This window comes from Erpetoichthys calabaricus, chromosome 8, assembly GCF_900747795.2.
Source record: "Erpetoichthys calabaricus chromosome 8, fErpCal1.3, whole genome shotgun sequence".
Lineage (NCBI taxonomy): Eukaryota > Metazoa > Chordata > Cladistia > Polypteriformes > Polypteridae > Erpetoichthys > Erpetoichthys calabaricus.
Genome location: NC_041401.2, coordinates 89,392,460 through 89,407,553, shown reverse-complemented (window position 1 = coordinate 89,407,553; position 15,094 = coordinate 89,392,460). Strand labels below are relative to the sequence as shown.

The 15,094-nt window shown below is 40.9% G+C and overlaps 1 protein-coding gene across 1 annotated transcript in view; it reads left to right on the top strand.

The window, feature by feature from the left end:
- Window positions 1–1,360: 1,360 nt before the first annotated feature.
- Window positions 1,361–15,094, top strand: part of phf12b (PHD finger protein 12b) — a 72,949-nt gene continuing 59,215 nt past the window's right edge. The window contains exons 1-2 of the mRNA XM_028807073.2: window positions 1,361–1,970; window positions 2,921–3,102. Coding sequence (XP_028662906.1) covers window positions 1,905–1,970; window positions 2,921–3,102 — 248 coding nt within the window. The 5' untranslated portion in view covers window positions 1,361–1,904. The remainder of the gene's footprint in view (window positions 1,971–2,920; window positions 3,103–15,094) is intronic.

Below are 15,094 nucleotides of genomic sequence, written 5' to 3'. Positions count from 1 at the left end.
TTTAATTGCCTTTTTTACATCAATTAAATGAATTCACACACAAACTAAGAGCAACATTTCCACAGCGACTGACACGTCTAGCCAAATCCGCAACGCTTACCGGCGGTATGCGCGCGCTCTCGGGGGACTTCGGGTGGGCGTGACGCGCGCCGCCAAAGTACGCACGAGCAAAAGCTGCGCGTGTTCTCCTGCACGAAAAAAAAGAACGCACATCAGGCAAAAATCATTTGTGTACAAAAAAAGTATGAAATGCAAACGCCAGTATGCAAGCCGTTTGACGCTTTGCACGTAATTCCCCGATGCAGGCTGTAAGAAAAATGTGGTACCCTTCCTTCTGTAACTGCTGTCTGTCTCGTCTGGCAGCGGACGAGCACAGGACTCCATCATGGCTGCATTTGCACGTCGGCTTACCTCTGAAGCGCATGCGCCAAATAGGAGCTGGGAGTTTGGGTTTAATCAATCTAAATGAAAATCGCGTTTCAAAAAACGTTATACTGTATATTTCGGGACGCATTACATGACTAACTGGGGTATTGATTGACTATTTGTGTTTTGATTTGTTTTTCCAGTCTTGTAGTGATCTGTGTTAGTATATAAATTTGAGTGGGTGGGTGCCAATTTGTGCCGCTGAATCCAAACTTTAAATAAACAGCCTCCTTGATGAGGAGTGAATAGTTTGGAGGAGATATGGACCTGTGCGCGGCATTGCGCAGAGCTATACTGCCCAAACGTGAGACTGTCTCATCCAAAGTATAACAAAATGTACATTCCGCAATAATATTAACAAAGACATCAACGAGTATCATCAGGATCTGGCTAAAAAGACCAATATCTGATTATTAAAAAGAAAAATCCCTCGCTGCAATACTACAAACGACATTCTCAAAAGTACGATCTTTATGACCCGAGTACAGAACCGAACAATGAAAAATGATCAGTTATCGCCGCGCGATGATTGATCATGTATAACTTATATTAAGCTAACCCAGTTGGTTTTATGCTTATAAAAAGAGGCCAAATTTCCACATCTTATCTTTCCAATCCTGTAGTCATTTCAGGGAATCTCTTCAAATTTAGCTCAGTCAAAGGTAATTTGCTTTTGACCTCATCACTCCGAATATGTTCAGACTTTCACATCTATGGTTCTAAGTTATTGGTCATTAAAATTATATTTCATAAACCTGATAACATTTGTGTCTACACTATTCTCATATAAAAATAACACAATCTCTTCAAAAGCTTTTATAAAATATTTTAGCGCGTCATTATTGTCCCTGACGCAGTCGACCTTATCAAAATGGCTGCTCAAGTGGTCCCTGCGTGGCTCTGCTGCGCATGCTCAAACGGCGCTCCGTTCAACTTTGCGCCAACTCCGTGGAGAGGATGTAGTAGCGGGGTCTGGGGGGGTTGAGGCGAAGGGTTCGTTTGAAACAACAATAACAACAACAATAATACGGTTTGTAAAGGAATTATAATACAAGCAGCAACAGTGTGGAATACCTGGTTTCTGGTGTGAAGAGGAACGAACGGGTCTCGGATCAACGTACTGGGTTGTTGTTGAGATGGCGGGCAGAGGCTCCGCGGATCACAGATTCTCTGTCACCGGCTACCGCGGCTGTGGGGGGCGACCTAGGCTCCATGTCGGCTAGGCCTTGCAAAGGCCGCTTCTCTGGAGGATATCGCTGCTTGTGTGGAGACGTGTCACAAGATCTGCGAAAGTAACAGAACGAGAGGACAAGCCGCTGGATCCAGAGAGAAGGAGGCCGAGATAGTCGCGCCACCCGGACACTCTGCACTTGGATTCTTTGTGTTTGCTTTGCTCGCCTGCTTGCGTGGAAGACATTTCCCCAGTTAAACAGGATTTTACAGTAGTTCGTGGCGAAAAGGAGCTACTCGCTGTATGAATGTGGGACAAAATGGAGACAAGAACGATTGTTTACGATTTGGACACGTCTGGGGGGTTAATGGAGGTGAGGAAGGCTTGATGTGCTTTGCGAGAGGGCCTGTCGATGCTACGCTCGTACGGGGATGAGATTTGATTACTGCCATTCTTTTCTCTCATTTTTACCCCCATTGGTGTTTGCTTGGAGGTCTAGGATTCCGATTAGCGATATGAATTTGTAACATTGCATCTCCCAGCGTATTGCAGGGCCTGTTATATGCGTAGAAGGGGAACACGATTCTGGGTCTGTGAAGGGGGTGGGTACCGTGCGCCATTGACACCGGTAGGTAGCGTTTAAGGAGACCTCCGCCTTCAAGTGACAGATTTCTTTTAGTCATGTTGCAAACCACATACATTATAAAACTTCCCACCTTGGGTACCCAGGTGATCCTGAAAACGTACACAAATTAGCCAGTACCTAAGAGTACTTGTGCAGTACCGTCTCCAGTTGATTTCCAAATGATACTGCATATATCCAAGTTCACGTAATGGAAGGAATCGGATCTTTTCCGATTTACACGCGTACCTTGGTGTACACTTGCTGTTGCGTTCTTGCCATGATTCTACGCCACTTCCTGGCCATGCATACACAAGGATGTAGTTGAAGCAGTCAAAGAACGCATATATAAGAGCTCATCCTGAACTGTGCCATTTATGTGCCCTCTGCTCATGCTAGTTGCCCCAAGCATAGACATCTAAGGCCTTTGTAAAACTTTTGCAGCCCTGGGCACACTCCAAAGAGTGAAACAAGTTCCTGGCAGCATATCCACGCCTGTCGTGCCTTTCATGTCTATAGTGATAATGCATTACCTTCGGTTTAGTGTAGAGATGTGAATTCTGGAAGTGCACGCACACACTTGTTAAAACCAACTATACTCCCAATAATATACAATTTAGTAGATCCCCCCCCCCTAGAACCAGGGGAGTGGCAGATCACTTTGTAACCAGGTGTCGAATGTTGTGTCTTCCATGCCCCAGCAAATCCAAGCCCTGCTCGCGCCACCCAAATCAGAGGAGGGCGAGAAGAGGTGCAGAAGGCCAGAGAAGGAGCCCAGAAGAAGCGGTCGGGCCACCAATCATGACACCTGCGACAGTTGCAAGGAAGGAGGAGATCTTCTATGCTGTGACCATTGCCCCGCAGCCTTCCACCTCCAGTGCTGGTAAGACGTGATATGATAATATATGGGGGAGGTCCTTGTTACCTGACATCCCTTTTTATGTCTATTAGGGATGCTTATGACAATTGTGCTACTCCGGTTTCAATTTAGTTGCTGGGGCTTCTGCCTGCCTGACGATTCGTACTGTCTGGAACAGTTGTTCGTTCCGCTATCACCTTGTTTTATTGTCGCCCCCGTGCGGGGAACTGTCTGCTTAAGTGGGAGGCGGAGAGGCTGCGGTTGTGTTCGCCTCTGTTTACAATATGGCGACCTTGCTTTAAATTATATTTTTTATTCTGAGCGCCATTTTGCTGAGTACCGTCGCAGAAGAGCGTCCGTGTGCGTTTGTAGGCACCACTTTGTGCTTGATGATGCCTTTCTTACACGCAGCTGTAAAGCTTCTGTTAAGCTGTACTGCTGTTTTAATGGGCGTGTTCTTTTTCCGGCGTATATTGTATAGTATGGTCCCCATCTTATTGTGTGTTTCTTTGCACATGATGCGGAGCCGGGTGCTTTGCCATTTCAAGTGCGGGTCTGCTATTCGGTTGCTCACTTGTAGTGTTAGGGACTGAGCGCCAGGTCATGTCCGCCGCGCTCTCCTCTGTGCGTGCCGTTGATCACGGCTAGGTGGTGTACAGCCTCACTTTGGTGTCAGATCGGATGCCAGGTTGGTGTCCAGTCAGACAGTACTTTATTCTGAACCAGACTTGTGTTGCATTCAGTATTAACTGCCAAGCGATTCAAGCCTGACCAGTGCACTGCTCCATATGAATATAGGTTTAATCAATGACTTACACTTGTTAGGTGCTTTCAGAAAAGAAAATTACTGAAGTTAACGGCTATTGGAATTGCATCGTCTCACTGAAAATAAAAAAAATGCCCGCTCAGTTCTCCAACAAAAGAAAAGGGTGTCTGTTTTGGTGAAGGGTCTACTCTAGTAAAATATCTTGAGATTATAAACTTATATTTTCAACTTGTCTAAACCCATATCTTCATTTTAGCATTTTCTTTGATTGGTGTGCTTTTTTTCCCCAAACAAGTTCATTATTGTACTGGGATCAAGCACAAGTGGATGTTTATCTTAAAATGCTTACAATAAAGGAGGCACATTTTGGGATAAATTGTCATCATGTAAGAACAACAATTTGAGTAGTTTTGTATCAAGCAGGTTTCTTATTTGGTTGACTCCTTTATATCCAAGGCAACTTACAACATTTACAATACAATTGGTTACATTTCTTTTGGTTTTCCAGTTGGAGCACAGGCAAATAAAGTGACTTGCTCGTGGTCACACAGCATCAGTGGCAGGTTTTGAACCCACAACCTCAGGGTTTGAAGTCCAAAGCCTTAACCACTACACCAAACTTTCTGCCTTTTTGCCTTTATGTTGCATGGAAAATATATCCAGCGCCATAATCATGATTTCAGGTTAATTTGAAATATTCACATCTATGGCATGACTCTTCTGTAAAGACATGCACCAGTTCTTTTAGGGGATCAGTATATAGCAGATACATACAGTTTACAGTTTCATGCAAGAAGTTGGACTCCTCTGGCCACATGACATGTTTTGTTCACATTTGAAGTTTAAAAGAAAAAAATGTTAAAAGATAACTTGGACAGCAAACAAACCAAGTTGTAATTTATTTCAATTGAAAAAAAAGTTTAAACAAAAATAGAGTAGGTGTGACATTTGCAGCAGTCTGGGCATCTTTTTATTTGCAAGATCTAAGAATTTGTTAGGTTATTCGTTTGGTTGGATCGGACGGATCGGTGCGGCATCTGCAGCTCTGCAATGGTCTGTCGTGGTGAAGAGAGTGTTGAGTCAAAAGGCGAGGCTGTCGATATTACCAGTCGATCTACGTTCCTACCCTCACCTATGGCCACGAGCTTTGGGTAGTAACCGAAAGAGCAAGATCGCGGATACAAGCAGCCGAAATGAGTTTTCTCCGCAGGGTGGCTGGACTTTCCCTTAGAGATAGGGTGAGGAGTTCAGTTATCTGGGAGAGACTTGAAGTAGAGTCGCTGCTCCTCTGCATTGAGTGGAGTCAGTTGAGGTGGTTCAGGCATCTGGTCAGGATGCCCTCTGGATGCCTCTCTGGGGGGGTGTTCTGGGCATGTCCCACTGGGAGAAGGCCACGGGGCAGACCCAGGACACGCTGAAGGGATTATATCTCCTGGCTGGCCTGGGAATGCCTCGGGTCCTCCCAGAGGAGCTGGACGAGGTGTCCGGGGGGAGGGAGGTCCGGGCTTCCCTACTTAGGCTGCTGCCCCTGTGACCCGACCTCGGATAAGCGGTGGATAATGGATGGATGGATTCATTTCGTCTGACTTAGCTCATTAGGCTTACGTCTGGTCAAGAATTATCATTTGATGACAGTTCCAGAGCCCAATAAATCCTTTAACTTTGCAAACATTGTGCAGCTCTCAACAATCATGGGCTAATCAGAGCAAATGACTGAGGATATGAAAATTAAACAGGCCTACACAAATATAAAGTACTGTACACTTATTTTCAAATAACCATCAATGGTATTGTCGCTCATAGTGACCAGTCTCTGATCATGCATCACCAAAATGCCTTTGCACTGTCATTCTTGCATCTGTGCAGCTTACATTGCAATGCTGATTTAACTGAAGACCTGGTGGTTCATATCACCATTGCATAGCAGGTACACAAGAGACAAACCAGCTGAGAAACAGGAAAAATGTGCTCGGACCAATTAGTTAGATTTGTAATTGTCTCTGGAGATGGTCTCATGACTACTCTGTAGATGAGTAGTCATTTATCTAATGATGTTTTGAGGTTGGATTGAAATTGAGTATATTTGGGTCAGTTGAGGGTCCAAGTTAGTAATCTAACAGCAGCATCCTGGTAGTGGAAAGCCTCCTTAAACAAGGTTCTTGCATCAGAAACAGTGTTTCTTTACTGTAGAGGAAATGTGTGACTTGAAGTTAAAGGTGTAGTTTTGTGTGACTTTGGAGTCTGACGAGGAATCATTTTGCAAATGCCATATTCTGATAATAATTTATCAAGGTGTGGAAGAACCTTTAAGAAGCTGTTCAGTCTTGAACATGTGAATTAGAATTGTTAATTACTTTGTAATTAAAGGACACACTCTTCATTTACCAATATCTAATTGGTAATGACTTTGATCAGTTTGTGTAAAGTGGATATAAAAAGTCTGCACACCCCTGCCAAAATCACAGATTTTGTGTAATAAAACATGAAACCAAGATAAATCCTCTCAGAACGTATACCTTTAATGCAAAATTGCAACCTGTACAAAGAAGGTGAAAGGAAATGGTTTACTGAAAAAGGAATGCGAAAAATAGTACAAAAACATGGTTGCATTAGTGTGCACGCCCCCTAAACTAATACTTAGTTGAAGCAGCTGTTATTTTTATTACAGTACTCAGTCTTTTTGGGGAAGAGTTTATCGATTTGGCATATTTGGACTTGGCAATATTTGTCCACTCCTCCTTGCCAACAATTTCCAGATCTGTCAAATTATGAGGGCATCTCCTGTGTTCGGCTCTCTTCAAGTCATCCCACAGATTTTCAGTGGGATTAAGGTCTGGGCCATTCCAGATTTTCGATCATTCTTTGGTGAAGCCATTGCTTTATTGATTTTGATGTATGCTTTGAGCTGTTGCCACACTGAAAGGTGATGTTCATCTTCAGCCTCCTAGCATATGCTTGAAGGTTTTGTACCACAATGGACTGATATTTGGATATTCATGATTTCATCCAGCTTGACTAAAGTCCCAGTTCCAGCTGAAGGAAAGCAGCCCTAAAGCATGATGTTGCCTCCACCATGCTTCACTGTGGGTATGGTGTTCTTTTGAAGATGTGCTGTATTATTTTTCTGGCAAACATACCTATTAGTAATTATAGGCAAAATAGTTCAACCTTGATCTCATCAGACCATAATACATTTTTCCATATGGTTGTGGTAGACTGGGTATACCTTTTTGCAAAGTTAAGCAGTGGTTACTACCCTGCCCCACAACCCAGACATAATAAAGAATATGACTGGTGGTTGTCATATGTAGGGAACAACCAGTACTTGCCAGGGAATCCTGCAGCTCTCTTTTAATGTTGCTACAGGCCTCTTCGCGGCCTTCCTGACAAGTTTTCCCCCTGTCTTCTCCTCAATCTTGGAGAGACGTCCTGATCTTGGTAGAGTTACTGTTGAGCCATATTTTCTCCACTTGTTGATGACTGTCTTCACCGTGTTGCATGGGATTTTTAATGCTTTGGATACTTTTTTTGTACCCCTGTCCTGATTGACACCTTTCAGTAATGAGGTTCTCTTCATGTTTTAAAAGTTCTTTGCCGACCATGGCTGTTGTGACCGAATCAATATTAGAATAATCTTACAGGAAAATATCTGAGCTCAATGCGAGACACTTTAATTGATGTCAGGTTTATACTAACTGCTATTTGAGATGAGACGTATTGTGATTGGTTAATTCCAAATGCAGCCACATCCTTGATTATTAAAGGGTGGGAACACTAATGCAGCCAGCTTTTTGTGTGGATTTTTTTTTTCCCTTTTTTTCACTAAGCAGTTTTTGGTTCGTTTTCACCTTCTTTGTATAGATTGCAATTTTGCAGTAAAGATGGAACAAGTTCTGACAAGATTTATCTTGGTTTAATTTTTTTTTTATTACACAAAACCTATGGTTTTGGCAGTGGTGTGTTGACTCTTTATGTCAGCTGTGTAGCTACGGAAAGATTAACTGGTCTTGTGTTCTGGTTATTTTAACGCGCCTCACTTGTGAGGATCAATTCTGTTACCTATTCCTGTAACAGTTGCTAAACAGTCCCCCAAATGTAATGTAAATAAGCTATCTGTATCCAGTGTGTCACCAGAAATGATTTCAGTGGAAGTCTGTGTAGCGTCTTTGTACAAATGAATGCTGACAAGTACTGTATTGGTATATTCACTTAAAGATGGGTGGTAAGCAGAAGTAGGCTTAGTACTGAGTTTTTAGACACTTAAAGAAAAATGTTATTTACATCTGGATTCACCTATGCCACTGGGGAGGCATGAGAATGTTTAATGTATTTTTTCAGAATTATTAGAAGTTTTAATGTGGGTGGTTAGAAGACTTATTTGTGTAGTTGAGGATAATTTGGTACACGGGAAGGTTCAGTGTCGGCAATAAGGAACAGGTCTTCAATAGTGCAAACCAAAGCGATTTTAGCATTGTGGTGAGACTTCACTCCTGAATCAGAAGGTTTTAAATGAGTAAGTTTATAGGAAACAATGTGCTACCCTTTTTAGTTTTGGGAAGATCAGGTGTTAGCCCCAGCACTCCTGCATCAAGTGCTATTCAGGCAGCAGTCGGTAAGTGAAATGTTGCATTGGCTTCTTGAGCCCCAAAGAAAGAAGTAAAGTAATGTATGCTGTGTTGAAGTCTGACTGTTAATTTGAAGTTGTATACAGTATATTGTTGATGTGTTTAATTGAAGTGATAGTGGGTAATATTGTTCTTGCAAGCAAGCTTCTTCATTCTTAGTTACTGTCGATACTCATCGATACGCTGACCCTTGACTTTTTAACCAAAATACCATGAAAAATGCGTCATCTGCAGATAAGAAAATCTAAAATGAAATCGGTTCTGAAAACATAACACATTCCTTTTAATACACTTTGGTGAATATTTGAACAATTTAGATATTAGGAAAAGCTGGGCACATAATGAATGACAATGATTACATAATTGGGAAATGAGCTACAGTGGGAGAGTTTTGCTTCAGGAATGGTTCTAGTAACGTGTACCTCTGCTTGTCATTACCTTCTCTATAGGGATTGCAATGTTTTTTTTCATACACTCAAAGTAAATAATGTTAAAAAAAAGAAATTGGAGCTCTGTCCTGCAGATAAACCAAACACATTTTTTTGGGTCTATTTTGAGTCCTAAATTCTTATCCTTGAGTATATATGGTAAATGGGCTCTGCTTTTTGTAACATAATTTTTCAATAAACATTATTATAGTATGCATGTGTAAATGTTAATATATTGTCAGAACACACCAAATTTGCATATATCATATTCAGTTTAAGGCTGAGATTCTAAATTTGTTGAGGAGTGTACATATTTTCTAATTTCCTAAAAAAAAATGTCTTATACAATTTTTTTTGCCCCTCTTGTCTGTGAAAATATCAGTAGCTGACATGTATAAAATCTCTCAACTAATTTAAGGCAATATTCCACATCAATTTAACTTTTCTATATTTATTTAGGTTATCTTCAAATGTTTTCACTATCTTTCATCACCTTTGTGATTTATGATTGATTTCTAGGACCCGAGTTAAAAGTACAGTATGTAAAATTCACCAGTAGAGACATTTAAGAATATAGCTATAATATATACAGCATTTTTTTCGTGACAGGAGGTATTTTGAACATTTATCTTTTTATTTAGACTGCATGAAAAGGAGTCCAAACGTACTTTTTTTAAAATGCTTCTTTTTTTTGTCATCTTTTTTTATATTTTATTTATTAAATCAAAAACAAATAATGGGAGATGTTGTATAACAATAAATAAATATAAGAGAAAGAACCCATTCCAGCCTATCCCAGCACAGTAAATATTTTAGGATCGAAGAGTTGCCAAAGAACAGGAGTGTGAAATGGAATGAAATCAAACCACAGTATCAAAATGAAAGCAAACATCAGTTAGCATGAGAGTCGGGGCCGCAGCCAACTAGGATTTAAACATTTGAGCAGCAATAATCAACCTTTCAGTTGAATTGCTGGAGACACCTTTAATCTAGGATGCACATAGTTCAAAATGGATTAAATTATGAAAGGACTGCAAATTGTTCTCAGTAACTGACTTGGGTGCCTTCTAGCAGCAGGCAAAAATTTATTTGGATACCAGTGTACCAAGGCAGAAAGTTTTGCATTGAGAGGGTTTAAAGAATGTTTGGTATTTTCTGAGTAAATGTATTTCTTCACAATCATGGTATATTAGTTTACAACATGAAATTGCATTCTAAAGTGAAGCATATTTTATAAATTAAAAAAAAAAAAAAAAAACTAGACCACTTCTTTTTTTATAATGCAACTAATGGGTATCAGGACTCTTGTAAATCAGATCCTTAAAACTTACCTAATGCGTCCATTTTTTAAGACAGAAATGTCTGAGTATTCATCTGTGTCTTGAGATTACACACATTGAAAAATATTGCATCCATGTTGTTTTAAGAATGTCAAAAAGCAAACCAAATTTGTGAGATTTAGCCATCTTAAAAGGACACCGGCTGGGCACATCACTTCACCAAGTTCATTTTCCTCCACTGTATCATTTCAGCATCAGTGAGACTTTCCTTGGTGTAGTATGCAGAATGTGGAGAAGGTACTTGGTCTCAGGGCATGGAGTCACCATGGAAAGTCATCTCTAAGCACTGTTATTGGCATTACTGAATATTGATGCCCAAATATGAATCACTGTCTCTGTTCTGTAGACAACAACAAATGGAAAAGGCATATTCTTTTACTATATGGAAGTCTGTTTCTTTCAGAAAGATATGGACTGCTGCTTTTGGATTGATAATGCTTCAGTGAGGGAATGTATGCACATTGTATGCAATCAGCTGACAAGAACTAAATAGACATTAGCGCTTTGAGTGCTGAGAAAAGCGCTATATAAATGTAATGAATTATTATTATTTTTATTATTATTATTATTATTATAGAAACAGTCTTCCATCTTCTTATCTTGCTTAATCAGAGTAGTGTCATGGAGCAGCTGGAGAATATCCCACCATTCATTGGGCACAAGGCAGGCACAATCCCCAGACAGAACATTGATCCATTGCAGGGTGAATACACACTCACACACTTTAGCAACAGTATACCTCCTAACCTGCATGTGTTTGGACTGTGGGAGAAAATCGGAGCACCCTGGGTGAACATGCAGACAACATGCAGAAATTAATCTAAGGCTTTTTAAAAATTCAAGGCAGTGCAAGTTCAGTTCAAATTTATTATTACAGTCATGGTGAGAATTTCATATACACCCACATACTGGACATGTTTGTCAGGACAGTATTAGGCTTTCAGTTATTCTACAGCTGTTCTTTTTCTGTGAGTAGTACTGATTGGCAAAATTTGCCAAAGCTGTATGAACTTTTATGCATGCATACTATAAGATTGTTGCCACTCTACTTTTGGCATGCGTGCTTGTATGACCTGCTCAGTACTCCAGCCGTTCACACAATATACGTTTTTAAAAAGAAACTTGCTGTGTTTTCATTTGACGAGTACATTTGCTGACCGTAATAAGAATATTAGGAGTACAGTTATCCATCGACTTGTGGAATGCAGCAGTGGGGACGGTACTCAATATGGGCATATCTCAGTTATAGGGGAGAGATCAAATATGCTGTAATGCATAAAATAGAATAGTATAACTCATATTTAAGTAAACCTGCTAATTTTTTTAAATTGTTATCGTAGAGTAGGGTTAACCAAAGTCACATGCAATAACATTCATTGCTTTGCCACTTTCATATTGTTTGATAACTTTTAAGTCTGTTTAGCAACTCAATCTGTGGAAGCCATGTGGTGTGAAAACTCATAATGACAATGATACCCCTTGAAGAGGATGAGTGGCGGACTGACACATTGACATTAGCAGCTGTTTAATGGTCCCTGAATGGACCATTTATTGTCTTAAAGAACCCTGATCAGCTGTTATCCTCAAGAAATGCTGCTCATCCTCTATACTCATGAGTCTTCTTCACATTGCTTTCTTTCCTTTGCCGACATGCCACATTGTTCTTCGCACCTCTTTTTAAGCTTGAGGCATTTAAAGGCCAAGATGCACTTGCATTAATGAAAATATAGGAGCTGTGAATATGTATATGAAATGGACACGGGAGACGTGAGTGAAAAAGATTGGATGCAGGGAGCTGATGCCTGTCCCATGCATTATGAGACTGATTGCAAAATGTTATATGGTACAGTGTTTTTCTTAGTAAAAAATACACTAGGGTACATACATATATATCTAACATCTATTTATCATTGCTGTTAAATACAATAATACTGTACCATTATACAGCTGCCAGCACAATTAGTTTTGTTTGGAATACACATGTTGTGTTAGGGCAGAAATAATAAGACACTAACTATGGACCATGGACATAAATACAATCAGACGTTACTATATAAGATATATGTCCATGGATACCTATACCACCACCTAGTATATAATACCGATTTCTTTTGTCTCTTAGCTCAGCTCCACGTGGCTGATTTGCAAATGTAATTAGCCATGCTGTTGTAGCCCTCTATTTAAAACAAGCCGTAAAGGAGCACTCTTGCTCCCCCTCCCCTCATCAGAAAACACAGGACACGCTGTGAAATACTGAAAAGGGAAGATGTATTACTATTTACAAGATGTTTGTTTGTTCTTGATGTTAGTAGAAAGTGCGAAGCATCTGGACAGATACCTGTGAAACAAAAAAGACTGCTACATTGCACTGGGCTTCAAATGATGGAATGAGACCACTTGCCTCTGCTTCCTGGCATAGCCAATGTGTGCACCAAGATTGGAAATCTATGACCGCAATGGTCTGTATTTTATTTATGTATTGATAGTTTGTGGCCATCTTCTATATATATATATATATATATAATTCACTAAGCCGGAAGACAAGTAGCCACCCATGGAAAGCACGCCAGAAGGGGCGTGGATTCACTAAGCCGCCGACAAGTAAGCCGCCCATGGTGCACGCAGGAAGGAGCCACGCCCACCAACTCTAAGACCATTGGATACGACGACAACTCGCAGAGCTACGCCCACCAACTCGGACGCGACGACTGGGAAAAAACGCTGTCATTTATGTTCGTCTGGGCTACAGTACACATGCACCTCTGAGCCACGTTGACTTTTCGCTTACAACGCACGACCACGTGCACCATAGCAAACTGTTTTACACGCTACATACAGCAATTCGCAACCGCGACAAACATGCGTCTTCTTAGATGGTCCTGCAGGAACACGGAAGACGTTTCCCCGCCCACCAACACTCCTTTTTTTCCCGTCTCGCGTCTACCCTCGCTCTCTAGGCATTCACACTGCCTGCTCATGTACCCGGACGCAAAAACTCACAGACCACCCAGTTAGTCTCTTTCGTCTGTTACAATTAGTCTACATGCACCTCTGAGCCATGTTGACTTTTCATTATTCTTTTCGGTTACGACACCCGACCACGTCCCCCATCGAAAACCTGCCTGTCAGTCGGGTTTTTTTTGGAAAAATGTCATTGACGAAACTGTTGCTCTCAAACTTCGCAACATGGCTGTTGGCTTTGTTTGCCAGCATTGGGATAACTTCGGCGACGTGGTCACAAATTGCAACAACTCACCACACAAGGACGCCCTGTCTCTCGAGGCATTCACACTGCCGGAAGACAACCATGGGATACACAGAAAATAGCCATGTCAGTCAACGCAGATCAGACACCCAGGCAAACAACACTGAATAATCAATAGCTGCAACTACTTTGCCCGCCCCAACTCCTCACCTGAGTCGGTTTCGTCTTTGTTCAGCAGTGTTTCCCAAACTCAGTCCTGGTGAACCCCTGTGGCTACAGGGTTTTGTTCCAACCAGATTCCTAATCATTAATGCCGGTGAAACTCATCAGGGATAAGTCGGTTTTTCAAACGCAGCCATGTAGCAAATTATTTAGGATGTAATAATCCGAGATGAATGCGCACCCTCGCGCTGAGTAAAAATCCAATGTATATTGAGTCTAAAAAACATGATCAGCAAGTCTTTGATAGGCTGCAACAAAATGATGAAAGAACGGGCGCATTTTTTTCACACAAGCTGGGTGGGTGAGTGTTAGTTAATTAGTTACTCGAAGGAGTTCAAGATTTAATATGCACAAGTGGTAATACTGTAAAATCAGCCCAAACCAGAAAAGACGGCTGGCGAAAAGTGGCAGACAAATTAAACGCATGTGCATTGTACTTACTGAAAGCAGTGTTACGGATTTTGCAAATGTTCGTTTTTTTCCCTCTGCTTAAAAAACATTTAAAAAGCGGCATGATTATGCGGCGTATGCTACGCCGCGGGTTGATATGCAGCGTGAAAAAAAGTTTGTTTGTCGCGGATAATTTGCCTTTCACTTTAACACAATTTAAGAAAATTTCCTGTTAGATTTGCCTTTGCGATGACAATTAATAAGGAACAGGGCCAAACTTTCAAAAACATGGCTAGCGGGTCATACGCTCGCACTGATTACGTCCCTGCCCTTTGTACACACCCAACCACAACCCCCCCTCGGTACTACCATGGTCGGGTGATTTGGTGGATTATATATGGAAAAGCAGCCAAAACCGCAAACAACAATGAAAAGTCTACTGTGCAAAGAGGAAAACGACTCAGGTGACGAGTTGGGGGTGGGCACATGAAATGTTACTTTTCTTGGTGATTTATTAAATTACCGATTTTTCAAATGTTAATTTTCTCCCTGTGCTTAAAAATCATTTAAAAAGTGGCCTGATTATGCGGCGTATGGTACGCCGCGGGTTGGCTAGTTTGTTGTATTTTGTTTGAGGTATTCTTTCCTTCTGGTCTTTCGTTTTATGAGTTGTTATCACTGCTGTAGCTCATATCACATTTTTGGCCACATTAATCGGTTCCGCATAATTGGCAGACTTTCCCCTAGCCTCCCAGGGATGCTTCTATAATAATTCACTCAAAACTAGTTCAGTTGCTTCTTCCACATTGACTTTAATGCATTTCACCAAGTTAGTTTCACAAATATTTCTGTGATTTTGGGGAACTCACGATGAAGCAAACTTGGCAATGTCACTTTTTGTGACATAATGATTGTACAACATAAATATTTATTACTAAAATAAGAAAAAAAGTTATTGCACAAGTTTCCTGAAACCATCACAGGGTCAAAATTATACATAGAATTTAAGATTTATATGCACCCACTTAGAATATTAATTA